The 27370-nt window shown below is 48.4% G+C and overlaps 2 protein-coding genes across 2 annotated transcripts in view; both read right to left on the bottom strand.

Moving 5' to 3' along the window:
• The window catches only part of TJP3 (tight junction protein 3), a 72478-nt gene extending 57882 nt beyond the window's left edge, over window positions 1–14596 (bottom strand). Inside the window, exon 1 of the mRNA XM_081958459.1 lies at window positions 14482–14596. The gene's annotated coding sequence lies outside the window, so the exon portion shown is untranslated. The remainder of the gene's footprint in view (window positions 1–14481) is intronic.
• A 4128-nt stretch (window positions 14597–18724) lies between these two features.
• APC2 (APC regulator of WNT signaling pathway 2) overlaps window positions 18725–27370 on the bottom strand; it is an 85726-nt gene continuing 77080 nt past the window's right edge. Inside the window, exon 15 of the mRNA XM_081958003.1 lies at window positions 18725–26774. Coding sequence (XP_081814129.1) covers window positions 21101–26774 — 5674 coding nt within the window. The 3' untranslated portion in view covers window positions 18725–21100. The remainder of the gene's footprint in view (window positions 26775–27370) is intronic.

The following is a 27370-nucleotide window of genomic DNA, read 5'->3' as shown; positions in this document are numbered from 1 at the left end:
AAAAAAAATTGAATTTCACTAATGGCTTGACCCCCTCCTCTCTGTGGCAGCTGCTCCAATATTGGAAGACTGCTATCATGTCTCCTGTGGTCCTTCTCTTCACTAGACTAGCTGTGCCCAGTTCCTGCAACCGTTCATCGCAGACCTCTGTTCTAGAATATTCTTGCCAGGAAAGCTAAATGAATAAGCTCACATGATTCCCCAGGGATTGAAAGAATCCTAAAATCACAGGGAAGAGAATTTAGAGGTCATCTAGTCAACCCTCCCCTTCCTCGCTCTATGCCAGATGCTCATCTGATTACTGCAACAGGAATCGGCTTGTTGTTGGAGCTTGACATTGTCATCGAGGACTGAAAGAGAAGGACTGGTCCAAAGCCACCCATCTGACTTTCGTGCCTAACGTGGAATTAGAATATTAGCCTAGTGTCTGAACCACTCGACCGTATCTTTAACCACACAAACTTTTAAAAGTTTCCAGCCTTGATTAACAATAGTGGTGTTTTCTTATGCCGTGAACTTGGGTAGTTGCAAGGAGCATGGATAGGGGCTTGGGTACATTCTGGAGATTTTTTTAGCCTAAAATATTCCAGTAATATATCCCTAATGCCAGCTTTAGCAATGCTGTCCTGCTTCATTACTTAATGCTGGTGTGTTTCCAGCAATGAATTAGCTTAAAGCACCAACATTCCCACGGTTCGTTTTTGGATGCCGTACTGATTTATTTACTTAGCAGAGCGCAAGGTACTTTTTCTTCTTCTTCTTCTTCAGATCCACTCAGTGTTAATCCATTGGTTGTGACAGGAATTGACTCATCAGCCTGTCAGCTGAGCCTGAGGTCATGGGCTGAGGGAGGACGACTGGCTCAAAGTCACCCAGCCGGCTTTCATGCCTGAGGTAGGAGTAGAATTCACAATTTACATTGCAGCTCTTTCTCCCGTTTAACCGAATAACAAGAAGACCTTCGAGGTCTTCTAGTCCAACCCCATGCTCAAGGAGAAGACCTGTACCATTTCAGAAAAAATAGCTGTCCAATATCTACTTAAAAAACCTCCAGTGATGGAGCACCCCCAACTTCTATGAGCCGAGGTGGCGCAGTGGTTAGAGTGCAGTATTGCAGGCTACTTCCGCTGACTGCCGGCTGCCTTCAATTTGGTAGTTCAAATCTCACCAGGCTCAAGGTTGACTCAGCCTTCCATCCTTCCGAGGTGGGTAAAATGAGGACCCAGATTGCTGGGGGCAAGAGGCTGACTCTGTAAACCGCTTAGAGGGGACTATAAAGTACTGTAAAGCGGTATATAACTCTAAGTGATATTGCTATTCTGAAGGAAAGCCGTTCCACTGATTAATTTTTTCTGTCAAGAAATTTCTACTTTATCCTCTTCTTGATTAATTTCCAACCAGTACTTCTTGTCTTGCCCTCAGCTGCTTTGGATAATAGACAGAGAGTCTTCCAGCAGCCGGCCCACCATAGAGAGCACTCCTAGAGCAGCCGATGCTGGAACACTCGGCCCCGAGTTTTGGATTTGGAAGTTATACGCGGAGCGGAACGGAGCGGTGGCGGGCGGTGGCGGGCAGCAGCAGCCAGCGGCGGTGGCCTGGGAGAGCTGCGCAAGTGCTTGGTGAAGCTGCAGGCGGAACAGGCGCTCGCGCAACCCACTTCTCCAGCCGGGCAGAGCTCCATGCACTGACCTAGGGGGTATCCCGAATGTGCAAAGCCGCGGGAGCTGGAGGGGGGGCAGAGCGCCACATGGCTTGGCACCTTAGGGATTACCCCCTAGGTCAGTGAATGGCGCTCTTCCCGGCTGGAGAGGGGATTTGCCGGGCGGCTGCTCGTGAGCATGGTTACCTCATGGCTGCTTTGCCCCTGAGGCTGTGCCCGGCTCTTCGGGAGCCAGTTCACAAGGGAGCAGCCGCCCGGCAACTCTCCCCTTCGGCCAGGCAGAACGCCACTCCCCAACCTAGCGGTATCCCGAAGGCAGCAAGCAACGTGAGCGCTCCCCCCCCGACTCCTGCGACTTGGCGCTTTCGGAATAACGCTAGGTCAGTGAGCGGTGCTCTGCCTGGCCGGAGGGGGGGGGTTATTTTGGGGGGTGGGCTTATATTTTTGCCCATGCGAAAAATGTGGCATGGGTTTAGTTTCGGGACAGGTTGTATTTTCGGGGAAACACGGTATCATGTCTCCCTTAGTCCTTCTTTCTCTTAAGCTAAACATTCCCAGTTCCTGCAACTGTTCTTCATATGTTTTAGCCTCGAGTCCCCTCATCTTCTTTGTTGCTCTTCTCTGCACTCTTTCTAGAGTCTCCACATCTTTTCTACATCGTGGCGACCAAAACTGAATGCCGTATTCCAAGTGTGGCCTTACCAAGGCATTACAAAGTGGTATTAACACTCTTAGATGGGGGGGGGGGGTTCAAATTCAACGCCAGGGGCTCAGATCCGCCCCACCGGTGCTTCGATCTGGCCTGTGGGGGCCACCCCAGAAACAGCAAAAGACCGGCCCGCGATGCTTCTGCCAGCAAAAATGGAGATGGGGAGGGCCACACTTGGCCCTCCCGAGCTCCATTTTTCCTGGCAGAGGGTTGCAGGAGGCTGTCCCAACCAAAAATGGAGCTCAGAAACCCATTTTCACTGGCAGAGTGCTTGGGCCGCCACAGGCGCCGCGACATGAGTGACGTCGAACTGGCTACACCTACCCTGACCATGCCCCGCCCCACCCCCAAGGCCGAACACAACCCTGATTCAGCCCTCAATGAAATCGAGTTTCACACCCCTGCCCTAGATCAACAAAATACAATACAATACAATAGCAGAGTTGGGAGGGACCTTGGAGGTCTTCTAGTCCAACCCCCTGCCTAGGCAGGAAACCCTGATACCGTTTCAGACAAATGGCTATCCAACATCTTCTTAAAGACTTCCAGTGTTGGGGCATTCACAACTTCTGGAGTCAACTTCTGTTCCACTGATTTGTTCTAACTGTCAGGAAGTTTCTCCTCAGTTCTAAGTTGCTTCTCTCCTTGATGAGTTTCCACCCATTGCTTCTTGTTCTACCCTCAGGTGCCTTGGAGAATAGTTTGACTCCCTCTTCTTTGTGGCAACCCCTGAAATATTGGAACAATGCTATCATGTCTCCCCTAGTCCTTCTTTGCATTAAATTAGACATACCCATTTCCTGCAACTGTTCTTCATGTTTTAGCCTCCACTTTCATAATCCTCGTTGTTGCTCTTCTCTCCACTCTTTCTAGAGTCTCCACATCTTGCTTTCTTGCTGTTGCCTTCACCCCTAAACCAAGCTGGCTCTAAAACCTAGATAAAAAGTCAGTTCTTGTGAGCCTTTGTTGATAATTCCTTTGCATCTTTTTTTTTAAACCAGACCTGTTGATCACTGGCTAGTGTTTTATGGACTTAGGGGTTCAAAAGTTTCCTTCCTTTATTTGGCCAATGTCTCCCTCTGCACTAGGCCTCAGGAGGTGAACTCGAAACATGCAGTGGGGTTTCAAAAACCAACGTTCAGCCTGAACAAATTGCTGACTTTGTCTCTGCATATCTCTCCCAATTTAGTAAACTGCTCTAGTTTCCCCTTCTGCTCCCAGCGTCAATATTTGTTGTGGAAGGCTTGGACTGTGGTTAGCAGACAAAAAAAAAGGGGGGGGGGATTGCTCAGCAGAGGTCAAAGGTAAATCCCAGATTGTAACAAAATCTCAAATACTGCAAAAATGCTAAAATAGCAAGGCCGAGCCAGCCTTGAGATAGGTGGATCTGTTTTCATGCAGAGGTCAAACCTAGAGAATTTCTTAAAAAGATTTTCCTTTGGAAATGAGGTTGGGATCAGCATCTCAAAAGCTGGGGGGGGGGGGGGGGATTGTTCTCTGCCTCAATTGTAATTAGGCATCCCCCGATCTGTACAGGAGGCTTTTACAACGGCTGAACATACCCCTTCTCTTTTAAAAAAAGTTTGTTTTCAAACTTCTGTGCACCTTAGAAAGCAATAGAGAAAATAACTTTTAACTGAGCTTTAGTGAAGGTATGGAATCTTTAATCTGATGCAGTGAAGAGATATGGATTCCCAATTCCCAGCATTCCCCAGCCAGCCTTGGTTGAGAAACACTGATCTGATGTAATCAGTCAACAAAAACAGTCCATATTTTTCACCTTCTTTAGATGCACAAATAGAACAGACAATTGACAAGGACAACCGAGGAAGCTCTGCTCAGAAACAAACACTTAAATCAGTGATGGCTTTTTCTCCTGCCCACACCCACACTGCAATGCGCCCGCCCCCCTGCAAACGCCCGTGTGAACCAGGGGTGGGTTCCTGCCAGTTCTAACCTCTTCTATAGAAGAGGTTCCACAAATCTACTGTGCCGTTTAGAACCGATTCCAGCTCCCCCCGCCCGTCCGCACCACGCTTGCCCTGTCCACCACTCACTGATTGGCTGGCTCAACAATCGCCCCACCTGTGTCTAAGAGTCCTATCTAAACCTTAAAGTTTTAAAGCTGTCAGGTTTGAACACCCCTGGGGTTTTTTTTCTAAAGGGTTAGGGGTGCGAGGGTCTTGTAACTTGACAGCTTTAAGACTTGCACAGTCAATGCCAGAGTTCCTGAGCCAACGTGACTGGAGGAGGAATTCTGGGAGTTGAAGTCCACAAGTCTTAAAGCTGTCAAGTTTGAACACCCCTGGGTTTTTTTTTTTCTAAAGGCTTAGGGGTGCGAGGGTCTTGTAACTTGACAACTTTAAGACTTGCGTGCTTCAAATGCCAGAGTTTCTGAGCCAACATGACTGGAGGAGGAATTCTGGGAGTTGAAGTCCATAAGTCTTCAATGCCAGAGTTCCTGAGCCAACATTTTGGTTGCTAAGCAAGAGCGTTATTAAGTGAGTTTCACCACATTTTACAAGTTGGCCACGCTCACCCAGTGACATGACTGTCAAGCCACTCCCACTCAGTCACATGGCTGGCAAGCCACTCCCACAAAGCAGGCCACACCTACAGAAAATGTTCTAAAAAATGTTGAAACCCACCACTGGTGTGAACACCCATCCACCCCCTGTGAGGCCTACCCAGCCTCCTGTACCACGGCGGGGTGGGGTGGGTGTTTTCTCCCTCCCCAGACTCCGGAGGCTTTCCTTGGGCCTCTGAGAGAGTGAAAACGGCCTCCCACAGGCTCCAGAGGCCCTCCCTGACGTCTCCTGGCACCAAAAATGGAGCGTGGGGCAAATGTGCGGCAGAGACTAGAAAATCTGCTGGCCGGCAGGAGGCGCGCGCAACGGCTCGCATTCCCGCAAAGAGGGCTCCTCATGCCACCTGTGCCATAGGTTCACCATCACAGCCTTAAATTATGGGATGTTCCCAAGATAGCAACCAACAGAAGGAAGAAAGTGTCCTGGATATGTGCGCCACCTTGTGTTATTTGTAAAAATAATAAAGGTAGGATATAAATAAACAAATAACAATAAGTAAGCAAGTAAGTAAGTAAATAATATTGGTGTTTTACTCATTTATCTGATTGTTTTATTATTAAATTCATATGCTGTCCATCTCAACGCTGGGCAGAATATAAATTTATTTATACAGGCAGGTCTCAATTTACGACCAAAAATGCAGTCCAAAATTTCTGCCCTTAAGTGAGACATTTGGTAAGTGAATTTTGCCCCGTTTTATGACTTTTCTTGGCACAGTTGTTAAGGGAATCACTGTGGTTGATAAGTTAGCAGCCCGATTGTGGAATGAACCTGGCCTCCCCCTTGACTTTGCTTGTGAGAAGATCACAAAAGGAGATCATATGACCTTGGGACATAGCAACCGTCATAAATAGGAACCAGTTGCCAAGCATCTGAATTTTGATCCCATGATCATGGGGATGATGCAAAGGCCATAACTGTGAAAAACTGTTGTAAGTCACTTTTTTCAGTGCCATTGTAATTTGGAACGGTCATTAAATGAACTGGGAACTACCTGTGTATACAGTTTTAGCCTTATGGGACAAGAGTTATACAACTTTGCTGGTTTTTCCAGTTCTGAGATGCCGTATATGGGAGTGAACAGCAGAGGGCGTCTTGCTCATCAGCATCTAACATCTTAAGTAGTCCTCCCCTTATGATCAGAATTGGGATGTTTGCGATGCATTCATTAAGTGAGTCTGATTTTAATACCTTTTTTGCTGTGGTCATTAAGCAAATTACATAATCACTAAATGAATCCGGCTTCCCTAATTGACTTTGCTGGTGAACACCCCCCCCCAAAAGATAGCAATTGGCAATCATGTGACCAGAATAAACAAAAAAGCAGAATAACAGGGTTGGAAGGAACTTTGAGGTCTTCTAATCCAATCCAGGCAGAAACCCTATAATATACCATTTCAGACAAATGGTTGTCCAATCTCTTCATCAAAACTTTCAGTGTTGGAGCATTCACAATTTCTGGAGGCAAGTTGTTCCACTGACTGATTGTTCTCACGGGAAATTTCTCCTTAGTTCTAGGTTGATTTTCTCCTTGATTAGTTTCCACCCATTGTTTCATGTCCTGCCGTCAGGTGCTAGCTGTTCCACTGATTAATTGTTGTAACTGCCAGGAAATTTCTCCTCAGTTCTCAGTTGCTTCTCTCCTTGATTAGTTTCCACCCATTGCTTCTTGTTATTAAGCAGACTAAGCACGGGTAATACACCACTGCTCACTTAGCAGCAGAATTGTGAGTGTGTGTGTGTACCTGCCATTCAGTGGTGGGATTCAAAAATCTTTACTACCAGTTCTGTGGGTGTGGCTTGGTGGGCGTGGCTTGGTGGGCGTAACAGCGGAAGGATACTGCAAAGTCCCCATTTCCTCCGGATCAGCTGGGACTCGGGAGGCAGAGAATAGATGGTGGCGGGGCCAGTCAGAGGCGGTATTTGCCAATTCTCCAAACTACTCAAAATTTCCGCTACCGGTTCTCCAGAACGGGTCAGAACCTGCTGAATGCCACCTCTGCTGCCATTGTCCCTCACCCCAAGTCTGCAGACAGAACAATTTTGAATATGCTACCATTGGATGCCAAGTAGCCAGAGACACCCCTTTCTGGATATTCCTGCCCAGTGTTTCTCCATCTGAGGAGCCCAGTCTGGGGGAATTCTGGAGCTTGAAGTGCACACAGTTTAAAGTTCCTCCAGTTGAGAAATACTCCACTTCCTCCTAGTCAGTCAGTATCCAATGGCAGTTGACAATGGCATGACTCAGGCTGCATTCTTTAAAGGTTTCAATTATGATTCAGCAACCGTCAATAAGAAAGACAAAGGTATCTGGACAGCGGCTGTTGAAATAGGGAGATACAGCAGAATAAAAGATAAAGAACTGGAGAAAATCCCCAAATAGAAAAATCTGCCAATAGAAGTGCAAAAACTGTGGCAAAAGAAAGGAAAGGTATTCCAAAGAGCGATAGGCGCCTGAGGTGCAATTCCAAAATATCTGGTAGTGGGATTCAATTTTTTTTTACTACCGGTTCTGTGGGCATGGCTTGATGGGCGTGGCTTGGTTTGGTGGGCGTGGCAGGGGAAGGATACTGCGACATGTGGGGGAAGGATACTGTAACATATCCGTTCCCTCCCCACTCCTGGGGAAAGGATACTGCGACATCCCCGTTCCCTCCCCACTCCTGGGGGAAGGATACTGCGACATGTGGGGGAAGGATACTGTAACATCCCCGTTCCCTCCCTACTCCTGGGGGAAGGATACTGCGACATCCCCGTTCCCTCCCCACTCCTGGGGGAAGGATACTGCGACATCCCCGTTCCCTCCCCACTCCTGGGGGAAGGATACTGCGACATGTGGGGGTAGGATACTGTAACATCCCCGTTCCCTCCCCACTGCTGGGGGAAGGATACTGCGACATCCCCGTTCCCTCCCCACTCCTGGGGGAAGGATACTGCGACATGTGGGGGAAGGATACTGTAACATCCCCGTTCCCTCCCCACTGCTGGGGGAAGGATACTGCGACATCCCCGTTCCCTCCCCACTCCTGGGGGAAGGATACTGCGACATGTGGGGGAAGGATACTGTAACATCCCCGTTCCCTCCCCACTCCTGGGGGAAGGATACTGCGACATCCCCGTTCCCTCCCCACTCCTGGGGGAAGGATACTGCGACATCCCCGTTCCCTCCCCACTCCTGGGGGAAGGATACTGTAACATCCCCGTTCCCTCCCCCACTCCTGGGGGAAGGATACTGCGACATCCCTGTTCCCTCCCCCACTCCTGGGGGAAGGATACTGCGACATCCCCGTTCCCTCCCCACTCCTGGGGGAAGGATACTGCGACATCCCCGTTCCCCCCCTCCCACTCCTGGGGGAAGGATACTGCGACATCCTTGTTCCCCCCCCACTCCTGGGGGAAGGATACTGCGACATCCCCGTTTCCCCCCCCACTCCTGGGGGAAGAATACTGCGACATCCCTGTTCCCTCCCCACTCCTGGGGAAGGATACTGTGACATCCCTGTTCCACTCGGTGGCTTTACTCAGAACAGTTTACATCTTTATACGATATTGCTAATACCTATAAAACATCAATATCTGCCTATCCCAGCTCCTTGGGAAGGACTCGATAGATGGATTAAAAAAATGCTAAATCCAGTCTGAACATCTGGCTGAGTGTGCTACAAGCCATAATAATTATAATAGAAATTCTTTGGCATACCAATCGTAATTTGAGCTCTCGGAACGATATCTAAAAATCATTCTTGACATTTGAAAACATTGAATTTATCAGACTGTGTGACCAAGCATAATACAGGTGGTCCTTGATTTACGACCACAATTGAGCCCAACATTTTTGTTGCTAAGTGAAAAATGTAAGTGAATGTTGTCCCATTTTATGACCCTTCTTGCCACAGTTGTTAACACGGTAGTTAAGTGTATCGGATTTTCCCACTGACTTTGCCTATAAGAAGGTTGCAAAAAGCGATCACAGGATCCATAACGGTCATACATGTGAGTCAGTTCCCAAGTGTCTGAATTTTGATCACATGACCAAGGGGATGCTACAACGTTCAGGTGAAAAACAGTTACAAGCCACTTTTTTCAGTGCCGTTGTAACTTTGAACGGTCACTAAATGAACTGTTGTTAAGTGGAAGTTTTTAAGAAGATGTTGGATAACCATTTGTCTGAAGTGGCATAAGGTTTCCTGACTAGGCAGGGGGTTGGACTAGAAGACCTCCAAGGTCCCTTCTGTTATTCTATTCTATTCTAAGTCGAGGACTACCTGTAATCCTATATATTGATTTGATTTGATGCCTGACTCGGTTGCCAGGGCATCCAGGGTGATTCAGAAGTCAATCAGGGTATTGCAGCCGCCATCTTATACAATACAATACAATACAATAGTAGAGTTGGAAGGGATCTTGGAGGTCTTCTAGTCCAACCCCCTGCCTAGGCAGGAAACCCTATCTTGACTTGTTTGACCCCCCCTCCCCTCCTGTGGACATCGCTGGTGTTGCCTTTTACTTCACAAATCCTGTGTGCAGAATTAAGCAAACATCATCAGCTGCACAAAGATGGCAACTGATAAAGATCAGTCAAGGGTGGACATTGAGAAATCTTCAAAATTAGCCACAAGGTCAACTCTTTTCTCCAAAAGTCACACCCTGCAAATAACTGACTGTCAGTCCTAGATAAATTCAACAGAGGTCAAACATGGCAAACAATTTTAGTTCCCCTTCTCTAATCAGCTTGAGATCTGGAGTCCTTCCTCTCCGATATCTCCTCCCCAAAGAACAACATCCAAAGGGTGCCTGGGTAAATGCTTTGCAGCAAAAAACAAAGGGAGCCATTGTGAAGGCGCTGGAGTAGTGAAGGACACACAATATGGGCTTTGTAGTACCAACAACATGGACTTTGTTGTACCAGCAACATGCATTCAGTTTTGGTCACCACCATGTAGAAAAGATGTGGAGACTCTAGAAAGAGTGCAGAGAAGAGCAACAAAGAGGATTAGGGGACTGGAGGCTGAAACATATGAAGAACGGTTGCAGGAACTGGGTATGTCTAGCTTAAGAGAAAGAAGGACTAGGGGAGACATGATAGCAGTCTTCTAATATCTCAGGGGTTGCCACAAAGAAGAGGGAGTCAAGCTATTCTCCAAGGCACCTGCGGGTAGAACAAGAAGCAATGGGTGGAAACTAATCAAGGAGAGAAGCAACTTAGAACTGAGGAGAAACTTCCTGACAGTTAGAACAATTAATCAGTGGAACAGAAGTTGCCTCCAGAAGTTGTGAATGCCCAACACTGGAAGTCTTTAAGAAGATGTTGGATAGCCATTTGTCTGGAACGGTATAGGGTTTTCTGCCTAGGCAGGGGGTTGGACTTGATCTAGAAGATCTCCAAGGTCACTTCCAACTCTGCTATTGTATTGTATTGACTTTGTGGAGAGTTGGGTTCGGTTCAAAGCTTTTTCACTGGACGTTTTCAAGAAGAGACAGGCCTGCCATCTGTCAGAAATGGTGTAGGTAGGTCTCCTGCTTGGGCAGGGGGAAGGGTAGGACTAGATGACCTACAAGGTCACTTCCAACTCTGTTAACCTGTTCCCCCATAGCCATGGAAGCCCAATGGAGGATCTTGAGACAACCCTCCTCTCTTAGCTTCAGAACCAAGCTGGCTTAGAATAGAATAAGGGAGTTGGAAGGGACCTTGCAGGTCATCTAGTCCAACCCCTTGCTCAAGAAGGAGACCCTATCTGACAAATGGCTTAATGGTTTAGGTGTAGGTGCTGGACTAAGTGTTGGGTTCACTGGGTTCAGGTCCCCCCTACTCAGCCCCAGAAGTTCATTGGCTGACTTTGGGACAGTCTCTCCCTCTCAGTTTAAGAACCAATCAGATGTAGTAAGGAAGCGGTTGGAAGTCTACTTTAAACATAGAAGCTCATGAGCTGATTTCCCCTCACAGCCCAAAGTGTCAATCAAGTGTAGTGATAAAAATCCTGGGTTAGGAGTGGAGAACCTCAAGTTCTAGCATGGACGCTTATTGGCTGACTTTGAGTCAGTCCCGCCCTCTCAAACCAAGAACCAATCAGGTGTAACGGAGAAGGGACTGGACTGGCAACAGGAAAACTCAGGTTCTAGTAGTTACTCTCCCACATCTCAGTTCCAGAAGCTCATTGGCTAACTTTGGGCAACTCCCTCCCTCTCAGCCCAAAGAGCCAATCAGCTGAAGTGGGGAAAGGGCTGGGTTAGAAATGGGGAGACACATACAGGTGGTCCTCGATTTACAACTACAATTGAGCCCCAAATTTCTGTTGTTACGGAGGCATTTGTTGAGTTTTACCTCATTTTGCGATCTTTCTTACCACAGTTGTTAAGTGAATCACTGCCGTTGTTAAGTGAGGAACCTGGTTGCTAAGTGAAGATGATCCTATGATCCAGGGTCACTGCAATGGTCATAAGTATGACCAGTTGCCAAACATCTTAATTTTGATCATGGGGATGCTATGAAGATTGTAACTGTGAAACATGGTCCTGTCACATTTTTTAATGCCTTTGTAACTTTGAATGGCCACTAAGTGAAATGTTGTAAGTCGAGGACTATCTGTATTATGGTTCTGCCCCAGGGGTGGGTTCCTGCCAGTTCTAACCTCTTCTATAGAAGAGGTTCCACAAAACTACTGTGCCATTTAGAACCGGTTCCAGCTCCCTCCCTCCGCCCATCCGCACCACACTTGCCCCACCCACCGCTTACTGATTGGCTGGCTCACCAATCGCCCCGCCTACCTCTAAGAGTCCTATCTAAACCTTAAAGTCTTAAAGCTGTCAAGTTTGAACACCCCTGGGTTTTTTTTTTCTAAAGGGTTAGGGGTGCAAGGGTCTTGTAACTTGACAGCTTTAAGACTTGCAGACTTCAATGCCAGAGTTCCTGAACCAACATGACTGGAGGAGGAATCCTGGGAGTTGAAGTCCACAAGTCTTAAAGCTATGAAGTTTGAACACCCCTGGGGTTTTTTTTTCTAAAGGGTTAGGGGTGCAAGGGTCTTGTAAGTTGGCAGCTTTAAGATTTGCGTGCTTCAATGCCAGAGTTCCTGAGCCAACATGACTGGAGGAGGAATTCTGGGAGTTGAAGTCCACAAGTCTTAAAGCTATCAAGTTTGAACACCCCTGGGGTTTTTTTTTCTAAAGGGTTAGGGGTGCAAGGGTCTTGTAACTTGACAGCTTTAAGAATTGCGTGCTTCAAATGCCAGAGTTTCTGAGCCAACATTTTGGTTGCTAAGCAAGAACGTTGTTAAGTGAGTTTCACCACATTTTGCAAGTTGGCCACGCCCACCCAGTCACATGATTGCCAAGCGACTCCCACCCAGTCACATGGCTGACAAGCCACTCCCACCCAGTCATATGGCCAGCAAGCCACTCCCACAAAGCAGGCCACACCTACAGAAGAGGTTCTAAAAAAAATTGAAACCCACCACTGTTCTGCCCTCAACCATGGAAGCTGTTTGGGGGACCTGGGGCAGCCCCTCTCTCTTGACCGAATTTACCTCAGAGGGAATGAATTAATAAGCCCCCTGCAATTTTTTAAAGAAGAGATTGGATAACCCTTTGTCTGAAGTGGTGTAGAATTTCCTGCCTAAGCAGGGGGTTAGACTAGAAGACCTCCAAGGACCCTTCCAACTCGGTTATTCTATTCTATTCTGAAATTTCCTTTTGCTCCTAAAGCAAGGGCAGGGTATAAGTGATAGAATAATAAATAGCAGTTCTTCAGAAGTGATGAAATTTGCTATTGCATATACGATTACAATATACATAATAAAAGACCAGAAAATTCCATTTTGTTTTCCCTGTAATTTGCAGCTCCAAATCAGTCTGTTTTTCCTCCAACAAAAGATGGAGATATATTTCCTTATCTTAATCCCACAGAGGACGTTAGTTTTTCCTCCAAAGGACACCAGACATTGACCTGAAGGACAAAATCTTGAAGTCAACATTAAAGTCTGGTTTTATTTAACTTCCCACTCAGATCTTAAAAATTATAATTCCACTGCACCTTGTAGAGACAGGGGTGAATGACAGCCGTGCCAATGAAGTACCAAGTGGGTTTTATTCAACAATTTCATCCCTTACTTCTTTTTCTCTTCCTGTAACGTGTGCGGCCAGCTGTTATGGTCTGTTAAATCGGATTTAAGTCATGGTGATGTGTGAACCTAGCCATTATGGCAGTGTTTTTCAACCTTGACCACTTTAAAGCACAAGGACTTCAACTCCCAGAATGCCCCAGCCAGCTGGCTGGGGCATTCTGGGAGTTGAAGTCCTTGTGCCTTAAAGTGGCCAAGGTTGGAAAATGAGGTACTATGGCTTATTCAACTACAGTTGAGGGTTAACACGAAGCTTTGAAAGAATGGGAAGAATCAGACTGCACCCCAAAATACTTCGGATGTTGACTTTGATTAGGTAGCTACTCCCTCTTGAAGTCAGCCTACCTCACAGAATTGATCGTGGCCCGCATGAAGTGAAATGAGTTTCCAAACTAAACCCAGAGTTACCAATATTATTAGACCTTTCGATTTTAGTTTCAGCAGTTTCCCAAATATTTTGCGCTCTATTTGCTAGGCAATCCCAAACCTGCCTCTCCCCCCCCCCCCCCCCCCCAAACTCTGGCTCCTTAAAGGCAAGTTTCATAACAAAAAGGAACTGGAAATTCAAACACACAAAGGGAAAAAAAACCGGAAACAAAAGCACAACAACAGCCCTCTCCAAAATCAAATAAGGCATTCAATGGAGCCACATTGGGAACGCCCATCCAAGCAGTTTCGATTTGTACACGGTTCCCACCACTCGAGGTTTGCTAGTGTAACGCAATCCTAAGGCACCTGCAAGCGGGCTGGCCGCTTTCCAGATCCACAACCTGCGCCCATCAGGATCCCAGATAATGGCCGCTTTCCAGATCCAGATCCACAACCGGAGCCCATCAGGATCCCAGATCCTGGCCGCTTTCCAGACCCACAACCTGCGCCCATCAGGATCCCAGATCCTGGCCGCTTTCCAGATCCAGATCCACAACCTGCGCCCATCAGGATCCCAGATCCTGGCCGCTTTCCAGATCCAGATCCATAACCTGCGCCCATCAGGATCCCAGATCCCCGCTCCATATTCCTGGATCTCCTCTGCCCAGGCGTGCCTTAGGGGCGCACTCTTCAAAAGCAAAGCCCATCCTTACAGAGGCGCAGCAAGAACCGCGCAAATGGGAAAGGGAGTTCCGCAGAGCTCTGTGCGCGGCCCATCTCAGCGCCCCCGGGGGACTCGCTGGGCCAGAATCGGGGCTCTCCAAAAGCCGGTGGGGGCTGGCCTTGCAGGATCGGGTCCCGAGGGAGCCGATTGCCGCCCGATCCTCCTTTTCGGCGCTTCCGCGAGCGAAGGGCAGGACTGGGAAGCTGCCGCGCCCTATTCACCCCTCGCCGGAGTGGGGGAAACTTTGGGCGAAAGAGCCGGGAGGGGAGGGGAGGGGGAGTCCGGGATCATCACCCCCTCCCCGAAGCACTCACCGTCCGGGTGGGAGTTGCGGGGCGGCAGAAGACGGAGAGCCCCCCGAGCCCCTACGCACGGCGAAGCGAACTTTTTCCTCCCCGGCGGCGGCGGGCAGGTGAACCTTTCGCCCAGGTATGCGGTAGAGCCTGACTGCCGCCTCCAGTTTAACCCTTCCTGGTCCAACCGAGGAGGAGGGAGCGAGGAGGGCGCCCGCGGGTGGCACCGTGGTGGCACCTTTGCCCTCGGCTCCTCCTGGGCAGGGCGGCAGCAGCAGGTGAACGGCTCCTGGCACTGCCGCTGCTGCCATGATCATTATGACAGGTGCTATTATTATTGTTGTTGTTGTTGCTGTTGTTGTACATGGGCGATCTACAGTTACATTCAATACAATTCAATACAATAGCAGAGTTGGAAGGGACCTTGGAGGTCTTCTAGTCCAACCCCCTGCCTAGGCAGAAAACCCTATACCATTTCAGACAAATGGCTATCCAACATCTTCTTAAAGGCTTCCAGTGTTGGGGCATTCACAACTTCTGGAGGCAACTTCTGTTCCACTGATTAATTGTTCTAACTGTCAGGAAGTTTCTCCTCAGTTCTAAGTTGCTTCTCTCCTTGATTAGTTTCCACCCATTGCTTCTTGTTCTACCCTCAGGTGCCTTGGAGAATAGCTTGACTCCCTCTTCTTCGTGGCAACCCCTGAGATATTGGAAGACTGCTATCATGTCTCCTCTAGTCCTTCTTTTCATTAAACTAGACATACCCAGTTCTTGCAAACGTTCTTCACAGTCTATGATGGGTGGAAGCTGAATGCAGGTAATCTTCGATTTACAACAGTTTGCTTAGTGACTGTTCGGCATTACAACAGCACTGGAAAAAAAGGGGCATGACCGTTTTTCACACTTATGACCATTGCAGCATCCCCCTGGTCATGTGACCAGAATTTGGATATTTGACAACCGGCATGTATTGATGATGGTTGCACTCGCTTGGGATCATGTGATTTCCCCCTTTGTGATCTTTGGACAAGCAAACTCGATGGGGAAGCCAGATTCACTTAACAACGGTGTTACTAACTGAAACAGCTGCAGTGATTCGTTTAACAAACATAGCAGTAAAAGTTGTAAAAGGGGGCAAACTCACTTAACAGATTCCTCACTTAGCGACATACATTTTTGGTCGTAAATTGAGCACTATCTACCTGTAATTCAAATCCTAATCTAGGATCTAAGAATTATTAAAGTACCGTCTAAGAATATAGGTAGTTTCAACCAGGGTGGGCTCCCTTTGTGTGAAATTAGGGGATTCGGTTCTGATAAATTCAGTATTTCCAGATATCAAGTGAGTACTACTACAGGTACTTCTTGACTTACAGACCACAATTGAGCTCAACATTTCCGTTGCTGAGTGAGACACTTGTTAAGTGAATTTTGTCCCCTTTTACGACTTTTGTCACAGTTGTTAAGTGAATCACAGGGGTTAGTCAAGCGGTTGTTAAGTGAATCTGGCTTCCCCATTGACTTTGCTGGTCAGAAGTTTGCAAAAAAAAAAGGATCACGTGACCTCAGGACACGGCAGCCGTCATAAATATGAGCCAGTTGTCACGCGTCTAAATTTTGATCCCGTGACGATGGGGATGCGGCAAGGGTCGTAAGTGCGAAAAATGGTCATAAGTCACTTTTTCCAGTGCTGTTGTGACTGCGAATGGTCACTAAATGGTAACTAAAATGGTAAGTCAAGGAGCACCTACAGGGGTGAAATCCACTTACGTTTGCTACAAGTTCGGTAGCAATCTGAGCATGCAGGTGCGTTCACTCACGCACTCACTTCGCTCACATGTGCCACCTCTGTAGCTTCAAAGGACCTTCCGTGCATGTGCAGAGCGTCAAAATGGCGTCCGGGCAGGTGGGCGGAGCCTGCTACCAAGTACGCCTGAGAAGGTAAGTGAACAGCAAGGGGGGGGGGGGGCGGAAAACGGCTGTCCTGCTTTCTAGCTAATATAAGTTACACAGCACAGCTAATCATTGGAAAACCAGTTTGGCCGATCCGGTAGCACATTTTTTTTACTATCGGTTTGCGTGAACCGCTGGCATCTTTACTACTGGTTCGGGTGAACCAATCCAAACCGGTAGCATTTCACCCCTAAACCTGTATGTCAGTTTACCAACTCTCAGGTATTATGTCTGTTCACTGCCTTGAGGTACTTATAAAAGTAATAAAAGCAAGTTACGTAATTTATGATGGCACTCCCTTGGGGCTACTTGCCACCCAGATCTGAAGTCATGACATTTGAGCCTCCTCCGTAGTCAAGTGACTGCACTTCTGATGCTCGGCAATGCGTCCGTCCACATTTACGGCTGTTTGCCCTGCAATTGCATGACCGACTTTCGTTGAAAACCGGCACTTTGGCAAAGCCATGCCGGTAGCAAACCATGGGTTCACTTAACGACTGTGCTGTTTAACGATGGCTGCACCTGCTTTATGACTGCTGTGTTTGTTTAATGACAGCTAAAAAAAATATCATGAAATTGGCCATCGTGACTTATGACCATAACGGACAGGTTCCATTATGGTTATATGTTGAGGACTACCTGTAGAGAGTAAGATGGCCATTGGGGGCTAGGGGAGAAGATGTTACCATAGGAACGCGGCAGCTCAGTGGCTAAGACACTGAGCTTGTCGATCAGAAAAGTTGGCCGTTCGGCGGTTCGAATCCCTAGTGCCACGTAACGGAGTGAGCTCCCGTTACTTGTCCCAGCTTCTGCTAACGTAGCAGTTCGAAAGCACGTAAAAAATGCAAGTAGAAAAATAGGGACTGCCTTTGGTGGGAAGGTAACAGAGTTCCGTGCGCCTTCAGTATTTAATCATGCTGGCCACATAACCACGGAGACATCTTCAGACAGCGCTGGCTCTTCGGTTTTGAAACGGAGATGAGCCCCCCCTAGAGTCGGGAAGGGGAACTTTTACATTTATGCTACCATAGACTAGAAGTGAGAAGATCCCATTTTTAGTCCCGCCTCAACCACAGATGCTCATTGGCTGATACTGTGCTGGTCCTTCCCTCTTAGCCCAAGAGCCAATCAGGTTTAAAGGAGAAGGGAGTAGGCTGGGAGACATGGGTTCTAGTCCCCCTGCAGCTCGGAAGCTCACTGACTGATTTCGGAGTAATCCCTCCCTTTCAGCCAAATCCACCCCACAAAATTGTTGTGGATAAAAGTAAGAGTAGGAAACACTATGTAAGCTGTCTTGTTTAGACAAGAGTTACAAATGAGGTGTCTTTGTGCTGTCTGAGCTTAGTTGTTTTCTTGCAGTCAACTTGTTACCCAAATGAGATAATATCATCAGCGCTAGTTATAAATGTCATATGTCAATTAATGAAATAAAGTGCTGGAAAATGGTGCCTTTCATTCTCTGAATCTGTGTGTGCAGAGGAGGCAGAGATGCAGGTTTGCCCAATCACACTGTTGGAAGGGACCTAAAAGATCATCAAGTCCAACTCCCCCGCTTACTGCAGGATACACTACCTCAGTTTTTCTCGACTTTGGCAACTTTAAGATGGGTGGACTTCCACTCCCAGAATTCAGCAGCCAGCTATGCTGGGGTATTCTGGGATTCGAAGTCCACCTATCTTAAAGTTTCCAAGGTTGAGAAACACGTAACTTACACCGTTTCCTTAACCGGATAACAAAGCCGAAGTAAAGGAAGAGGGGCATCCTTCTTTCCTTCTTTGACCTTAAAATCTGATTAGTTGAAGTCACTGGCAATTTTTTAAAAATGCAGTTTGAGGTGGATTTTATGGTTTTATTGATTCAGAAGAAAAATTAATGGGACATTTCCCTTTGAATAGCACCTTTGTTTTCGGGTGCTTTGGAGAATAGCTTGGCTTCCTCTTCTTTGTAGCAGCCCCTGAGATATTGGAACACTGCTATCATGTCTCCCCTAGTCTTTCTTTTCATCAAACTAGACATACCCAGTTCAGTGGTGGGTTTCAAAATATTTTAGAACCTGTTCTGTAGGTGTGGCCTGTTTTGTGGGTGTGGCTTGCTGGCCATGTGACCGGGTGGGAGTGGCTTGCTGGCTGCCTCTTATCACCTCTCCCAAACATTTCCACCATCTTACACCTTCTTGAAAATCCCTCCAAACTCCTCCCAAAATCCGGATTTGCCTCTAGAATGCAAAAGTGCTAAGATGCCATTATGTATCTCTCTCCTGCCGAAAAAAACCACCCAGCATCCACAGAAAGAGAGATTAGTCATTAGCAGATTAATTAATTAACGGCTGTAATTAGAGGCACAGCAAAATATTACAGATGATGTATTCACAGCCCCAAGATTGCCAATTCTCCTTCTAGGTCTGCCCCTTCGTTCTTCTGGGATTTTTTTCTTTTTCGCCGATGTATAAATTTCTCCTGCCAAATATTCCCTCTCAGATGCATAAAACGCCTCTCCTTCCTTCCTTCCCTCCCTCCCTCCTCCCTCTTCCCACCCCCAATAAATAGCTGAGGATATCTGGATTTTAATCAAGGGGAGAGGGGGTGGCACCGATGCCCACATATTAAAACTAATAGTGCAATTCTCGACATGTCTGCTCAGAAATCACCCTCTCGGCGTTCCCGAGAGATCTTCCTTTCCAACAGCTGCACATCCAAATTGCAATCTAAAGCATGCAGCTGAGTTTTGAAGTTGTCTGTCTCTCTTTCTGTCTCTTTCTCTTCCTCCCTCCACGAAGCGTTGTGGTTTATTACTTTAATTAACAGTTGCGGTTCAAATTTTCCTCTAATGCCCAGAGGATTTTCTTCGCAGACTTGGGGAAGAGAAGAGTTCCAGGTGGAGAGAAACTGGCAGTTAACGTAAAGGGAATCCTGAGCACGCTTTGATGTGTGGACCTGGCCAGCCTTCGGATAATCCAGGGTGGATCCTTGGCGATGTGGATTCTCAAATTGGGTGGCTGGATCCAAAGACGGGGCGAAAGGGGGAAGCAGATTTGGCAGAAGATGATCTAGAAATATTCTCGTGAGATGGAAGCCTCTTGATGGACCCCTCCAGAATGCCGTTTCGTGGTCTTCGGTACAGGCAGTTCTCGAAAGTTACCTATTACAAAAGTTCATTTAGTGACCGTTCAACGTTACAAAAAAAGGGACAATGACCATTTTTCCACACTTGACAACTGATGCAGTATCCTCTATGGTCACCCAAAATTCAACCGACTCCTATTTATGATGGTTGCAGTGTCCCGGGGTCATGCGATCCCATTTTGCGACCTTCTGACAAGCAAAAGCCAATGGGGAAGCCAGATTCACTTAACAATGGAGTGGCCTGACTTAACACAGCAGTGACCCACTTAACAACTGTTGTAAAGGTTGTAAAATGGGGGTGGGGGTGGGGAAACTCACTGAATAACCGTCTTGCTTAGCAACAGAAACTTTGGGCTCAACGGTGGCCATACGTCGAGGGCTACCTGTATAGTCCAATACGTGCAACGTGAAAGGTAGGTGATTCTGAATCTGGGACTAAACTAAACTGTCCTTAGATGAAGCAGGTGAATTTTGTATCCTGCTGTATTCACACCTGCTCTTTTGGTCCGCTTCAGGTAGGTCTTTTGTAAATGATGGAGGAAGCCCCCGTCAACTTCCAAAGCAGAGCGTCCGTTCAAGGGTTGGCTTGACTTTTCAAGTCAGATAATGGACTTCTTGGTGGGGGTGGGTTTTTGGGACTGCAATCCTGAAGCCTGTCCTTCCAACACATGAGATATCCAGAAATGCCCTTCCAAATTTTTACAAGAAATTCAACGTTGGGTGGTAAAAATCCCCTTCAAATTTCTACTTCGTTGCACAAGAATGAAGGAAAAATGCTCCTGTATTGCAGTTGACCCCGCTCAAATACTTCTGAAAGGTCCGTTTGTAACTCACTCCTGCGTGAGAGGGCGAGAGCTGCTGGGGTTGGCGTGGTCTCATATTTTTTTTGCAACCCTCCACTCATTCCAAAACGTCCCTCGCAAAGAAAGAAAGAAAAACGAGGCCGTCCTCGACTTACGACCGTTTCTTTAGCGACCGTTCAAAGTTACCACGGCACTGAAAAAGAGTGTCGTACATCCGGTCCTTGTACTTAACAACCGCGGCTGCCTCCCCCCGTGGTCATGTGATCAGAATTTGAATGCTTGGCAGCCCACGCTGTGATCATCCTTTGCGACCTTCCCAGCTAGGTCCCGACAAGCCAGGTCAATGGGAGAAGCAAGATTCGCTTAACAACCATGCGATTTGCTTCACAATTTCAGTCATTTTTTAACCGGGGCCAAAAAAAAAAAAAAAGGCATAAAACCAGGTGCGACAAACTTAACAACCGCTTTGCTTAGCAACGGAAAATCTGGCCGCAGTTGTGGTTGTAAGTCGAGGATCTACCTGTTCCTGTGTGTCTTTTGTATGTCTCACAAGAAGCAATTCCTCTAGTCTTGTGTGCATAAGAAACGCTCATCCAGTCCTCCTTGTTTGGTTAAGAATGGGGGTCGTTGGGGGTAAAACGACAAATGTAACTTCTTAAAAAGTGAATACATCCAAGCTTGGGTTTTTTTTATATATATGTATATATCTTGGTGGCTAGCTAGGAACATTCCAGTACTTTGTCAGTCCAATCTGGAAGGCTGTCAAACGTGTGATTTCTCCACCTGCTTCTCTTTGACTGTGGGCTCCACCATTGGGCTGGGGGTGTAATTAAACGGGGTCACCCGAGCAGCCCGGCTTGGGGAGCTGTGCCTGCTGGAAGGGAAATTCCCAAGAGAGCTGACTGACCCTTCATGAGTAAAGGAGATGGACGCGGTGGTGGCCTTCGTGAGAGCAAAGCCGTCTCCTTCGTAGCTGTCGGGTGGGACCTGGACGGCCTTCTGGCTCTCCAGTGTAGGGGAGGTGCTGGAATTAGTCTTTGTGGTGGAGAAGTCTTCCGTCTGCACAACCGCATCACTCGTCTTCGGCTGGAGAACTCCGGGCGTCTGATCGCTCTCTTCTTCCCGCCAAGTGCTAACCAGGGGCAACGCCGTCGAAGGAAGGGTGCTCTTCAAAATGTGGGGTATGTCCTCGTCACGGATCCTCTTCCAGGTCCCTTTCACCATCGCCGGCTGCTGCGGTGGCTGTGGCTGTGGTTGCGGCTGCTGCGGCTGTGGTTGTTGTTGAGGCCGCTGACGCTGTTGATTTTCGGTGCCTTTTTCTGCAGGAGGGATCACCGGTAGTTTTGAGACCTCCTCGTTCTTCTTCCTCCCACTTGAGGGCTCAGGGCTGTCCGATGGAGTAGAAGTAGGGCTGGCGGCCCTCTTGATGATGTTGATTTGAGGAGAGGACGAATAACGCTTGAAAGGCTCGGGAGGAACGTTGTTGGGCTTGACAGGAAGTCGGGAGGGGCTTTCTGAGCTCGTCCTGCGGGGCGGCCTTGGGGGGACCCCTGCAGAGGGGCTCTGGCTGAGAAGGGGCGTGCGGGAAATGACAGGACGTTGGCTGGACCCAGTTGGCTTGTCCACTTTGAGATCATCGCACCTGGAAGAGCAGAGGAAAACGGTCGGCAGGCCAAGGCGGCCTCTCCGTGGCGAGGCACCCTGAGAGAGTGAGGACAAAGGCTCGGAAGATGAGACCTCGGAGCGTTGCCTCATGCGAAGACTCGGGGACTCCTTGATGAACGTCAGCTGCCGTAAGAAGCCCGACTGGTGGGAGTCACTGCTGAGGGATCTCGCTGAGGACATGCGCATCAAATTAAGGCGATTGGCCTGGAGAATACCTTTCCCGTTGACCTTAGGTCTTAGCTCGCTGCTGCAGTTTCCTCCTCGTTCCTCCAGTGTGGGCATGGTGTTCCTCATCGGAAGCGTCTTCTTAATGGGCTTCTGCATGAAAGGGATGCGGACAGGCGATTTCTGGGTCTTGTGTTGCTTAGACACAGGGGACTTCTGGACCGGTTTGGGGGCGGGGCCAACGGGTGTGGTGCTTCCACTGGTCTTTCCAGCTTCACGTGATGGCGTCTGTCTGCTGGGTTGCTGCGATGGTGATGTGAGTTTCTTTGGGTTGGGTTGGGACGGCGTGGACGTTCTGGAGGATCCGGACGACGGTGCTCTGTTCATCCTGGCAGGCGGAGTTGCACTTCTTTTGGGCAACATCAATTCCACCATTTCTGAGATCTTCCCAGGCCGGTGAAGACTCCTTGATCTCGGTTGGTTGAGATTCAGAGTTTTCTCAGGAATTTCCTGCTTAGTGGGCCCTCCTGTTTTCTTTGGGGTGGACCTGGAGCTCTGCACTGGGGACTCCTTGGCTGCATCAGGCATGTAGATCACCGTCCTGCCACGGAAGACGACGGGGATGTTGCTCAGTGGTTTCTGCTGGCCTACATTTTTTCCCGTCTTATTCCTGCTACCGGTCCCTCTCGTTTCATTCAGATTCTTGCCATCTTGGAAAGATTTGGGGAGGTTTTTCTTCTCCACGCCACCAGTGAGGCCTTTCCTGCCCCGGGTCTTGTCTCTTCTGTCCAAACTCAGCTGTAAAGCAGAGCTTGCCGAAAGGCCAGACATAAAAGACAAAATGGAGTCCGATTCCGAGGACGTCTCCTTGCTGAAGGAAGAAGTAGCTTGGTGCAGCCAAGTAACAATGGAGTTAGCCCCCTCCTGGATGGCTTTCCAGTCAACGCTATCCAGATCTGAACCTTTTTCAGAAGTGATTTCATCAGGAAAGCCCTCGGGCTTCCATTCCTTAGACTTGAGACCCTTCTGCTCCTTCTCTGCGTTCCTCCTTTTGGCTGAATGACGTCTCCTCTTGGGCCCGCTCAAACTGAGGCCCTTCTGCAGGAGGTCATTGTCTGAATTGTAACTGAGGGAACTGGCGGAGCTGTCCCTCCCTTTGGACACGGCGGCTCTTGTCCCCTGCTGACGGTTCATAGTCAGTTGGCGGTTAGCTCTGATCTTGGACATCTGCATCCTTTCTCCAGTCCCATAGAGTTCGAGATCGCTCAGGGAACTTAGGGAGGAACTGAGAGAGTAACACGGTGGCGTCTCGTCTGCAATCAGGTTGCTGCGGAGATGGGGCGCCATCTTGTTTTTAGCATGAAGCTGCTGACTGGAACTTAGCTCAGGTTCTTTCTTAGCCCAGCATTCTTTGTTTTGACCTTTGCCGGCCAGGTTGGGCTTTCTCTTGGGCGAGTTCTTCATGCCTAACTCCGCCAGGTCATCGGAGTCATTCTCATAGAAGCAGTAGACGGCCTCTTCGGTTGGTGTGGTGTGGCAGAAGGATGGGAAGGCCCCATCGCTGTCATGGCTGCTGTTCTCCCGAGGCTCCTCCTTCTTCTTGGAACGGCTGCCCTCAGAACTTGCCCTCGGGCTACCTTGCCTCAAGAAAGTCAATTCTAGGTTCCTGAGGGGAATGTTTCCTCTCCTGGACTCGGCCGATTGGGCCCGGGTTGCACGGAGTGGGCTGGTGTGATTCGATCCAGTTTTGTGCTTAGAGGAGGAGGCCATTTTGGTTGGTGTGGAATGGCTGGAGGTGATTCTTCCAATCCGGCAGCTGCTTTGTTCAAGCTGGCGGATCTCCCTCTGGAGCCCCCCCATCGGAACCCCCGTTACTTCCTTTCGTTTTCCAGAGCAGTGGCGGGAATCTCCCTCGTCTTTCATAGGGTACTGAAGGGTCTCATCGCTCAACGAAGCAGCGCTGGAGAAGTTGACAGGGGTTCCTTCTGCTGAGTCCGTGAAGGAATCCTCGTTGCCCAGGTAGTCTTTGTTGGGTCCGGAGACCCTGGCCCACCTGTGCTTGGGGATGCCCAAGTGGGAATTGGCAGGAACCAACATGTAGACTGGAAGCTGCATTGACTTCTTTGACTGAGGGTTTAGGACTTGGCCCGGGAGGCCCGAGACAAGGGATGTCCTGATCTTCCGGAAACGGGGTGGCATGGCTGAATTGATGCACTCCCTCAGAATTTCAATATCTTCATCAGAGGTCAACTCAAGGCACTCCAGTTTCCTTTGGCCCTCGATGGCCCGTTCGTCATCTCTCTTCTCATGCGTCATGAAGTTCAACCCGGTCCTTTCTGGGAATGGTGGGATAAGTTTCAACTCAACATCCTTCTGGATGTAATGTTCATGGAGGGGCAATGCGCTCAAGCTGGAGGCGCATGAGAAGTTCTCATTGGGTTTCTCCACTGTGAAGTAGACCATGGAGTCAAGGTCTTGGGGCATCTGGAAACGCTCCTTAAAATCCGTGATGTCCATAAATTTCTTGACATTGTTCTCCCACTGGATGTTGAACGGGCTGGCCTCCTTCTCTGGCTGGCTGTTGAGTTCAAACAAAGGTGTTTTGCTGCGGCTTGGAGGCATTGTTTGCCCAGGGCTATCCGGGAGCTCACTTGGACTGACTGTACCGCTAATCATCTCACTGCAGGGTTCACTCTGGATCGAGCTGGCGATGGACGGGCTCTCAAAACTGCCCAGAGAACTGACCGAACTGCAGCGGCTCATCACCAAAGGAGTCTCCTGGATGTAGTTTTCAGATGAGCTGGAAGGGGTCAAGTCATCGTGGCGAGACGGTGACGCTCCTCTAAGAAACATTTTCTCTTTCTTCGGGAAGGGGATAGCGATGGGTTGGGAAGATGAGTTGAGGGGCTCCACCTCCTGCTTTGCCTTCTTCTCTTGATTGTTCTTCTGAGCTTCCTCCACTTCTTCCACCTCGATGATCTCCAGAGAGGAATCCGTGTCCATCTCGTTCTCACTGTGGCTCTGCCCGTCAGCGGAGGAGATAGAAGACAGGGAACTGCATCGGGAGAAGCAAATGGGCATCTCTTCCATTGAATATTTCTGTAGCCGTTCTTGTTTTGCTGGTTCTGCTGCGGTCAGTTTCTCTGGAACCTTGTTCAGATGATCTGTGGTTTTCATGGATAAACTGGGATAGTAAGAGCTGGTTCCCAAGACCCCCATCGTCCCAGATGCTATGGCGTTGTTCTCCAGGAAGGGCACATGCTGGTAGGATGGGGAGAGTTTGATTGTGTGGACTTTGGGATCAGGATCTAGCTGTCTGCCTCCCTCTTTCTTCTTACATTCAGTTTCCTTCTCAGCAACATCAAGGTTGGGTGGAAGCCTTGTTACCTTGGCTTTTTCAAGCAGTTTCTCCTTTTCTGGTTTCTCCACCACCACATTGGATTCTGGCTGTTTCTTCTCGGGCAGTTCCATCTTTTCTGGCCTATTCAACAAGATGTTCTTCAAGTCAAGACGGCTGGGCCGTTTCTGATACCGGTGTAGTTCATCTTTAAAGTCCAAGAAGGTGGTCCGAGTACATGGCCTCATGTGTTCCTTCGGGCAGTAGCCGTCACTGGTGCTTCCGCTGTTGAGGCTGTCGTTGGACAAGCTCGTATAAGCGTTTTTCAGCCTCAGGAGGGTGTGAGCCCGGCTCAGACCTTCACGCTTCATAATCCCGCTGGTGTCCGAGAGGCGGCATGGAGAGCAAGACTGGGCACGGGCCTCATGGACTTCATCCAGGCCATATTGCCAGTCAAGGCAGTGGTCTTCAGAGCTGAGGCTGAAGCTGTCGTCAGAGGAGGTATGGAGAGTGGTTATGTCTTCCACCAACTTATCTATCTTGGCCACAGTCGTCGTGATCTTGTTGGCCAATTTCTCAGCCACTACGGAGACGTCGTTGTCCTGGGACACAAGCAGCGGGGAGGCCTTCTTGGCTTCCGTGGACTTCCCACTCGGATCTTTCTCCGGTTCCGGGCCTCTTCTTTGGGAAACTGTTCTTGACAAAGTTTGACTTTGGAGGAAGGATGAATTCAGGAACATGGAGAGAACCGACGCATTTCCGGTCTCCGTACTGCTGGAGACGTTGGGCACGTCGTCGTCATCAAAACAACCCGAATCAGAAGCGTAGTCCTTGGCCAAGCTATCCATGTGACGCATTGGTTTCTTGGCGACGCTCTGCTTCTTCATTGTCTGCTTCTCCATGGTGTCAAAAGTTTCAGCCAAGTGCTGGGCATCCAGTTCAGCCTCCAAGGCCTTCTGTTTTCGCATATACAGGGAGGGCATGCAGGAACCTGGCGAGCTGACCATGGCATCCTTATACTTGAGCGGCCGGTTGGCAAGGAGGTTGCGGAGGGCTGCGGTGCTGCCCATGGCGATCATTTTGTGCTTGGAGTGGACGAGATTCCGGAGCATGCTGACGGCCCCCAGGTCCCACAGTAGTTCTTGGTCTTTGGGGCTGCGGGCAGAGAGGTTCCAGAGGGTGCCACAGGCGTTGCTGACGATGGTCAGGCTGTGGGACTTGAGGTGCTGGAGGAGAGTTTGAAGGCAGTTATGATCCCTCAGAGTTTGCCTAAGGAAAGAGCAGATTGAGGGTAAGATAAAATCAGGGCAGATCCACATAAAAAGAAGAAAAAGAGAACAGAAAATTTAGAAATAGGAGAATAGTAGAATGATATGATCCAGTAGAAAGAAATATTGTTAACAAGGTGAAAATATGTTTCAATTAGAATGTGTGGGAATTATATTAAGAACCTTAAAGCTGCTGAATAATTATGTTATGTTGATTATGTAAAACCTGAAATTTGAAACTTGAAGATTCAGATCGTTAATGGAAAATAGATGGGGAGGAAAAAAGATCAATTGTTTTCTTTTATAAAGAGAAAGATAAATGACATTGTTTGTACATGTTAAAAACTGGAAATTGGAAAACAGGAGAAGAAACGTAATACGGCTAAAATTGGAAATGATGGAAGTATAATGAAAAAATGAATTATGTCTTTTGGTGGGGATGTTACAGGGGGAATTCAGACAACACTCTGTTCACAAAAGAATGTTTTTATTAAGTAACAAAAATAAATAAATAAACTTAAAAAAAAATCAGTGCAGATCCCAGAGGAAAACAAAGAAGGTGTAGCCATCACTGTTAAGTCCTATCTCGGTGATGGC

Source organism: Natrix helvetica, assembly GCF_964273705.1.
Source record: "Natrix helvetica genome assembly, chromosome: 1".
NCBI classification, from domain to species: Eukaryota; Metazoa; Chordata; class Lepidosauria; order Squamata; family Natricidae; genus Natrix; species Natrix helvetica.
This window is presented reverse-complemented; position numbering and strand designations above follow the sequence as displayed.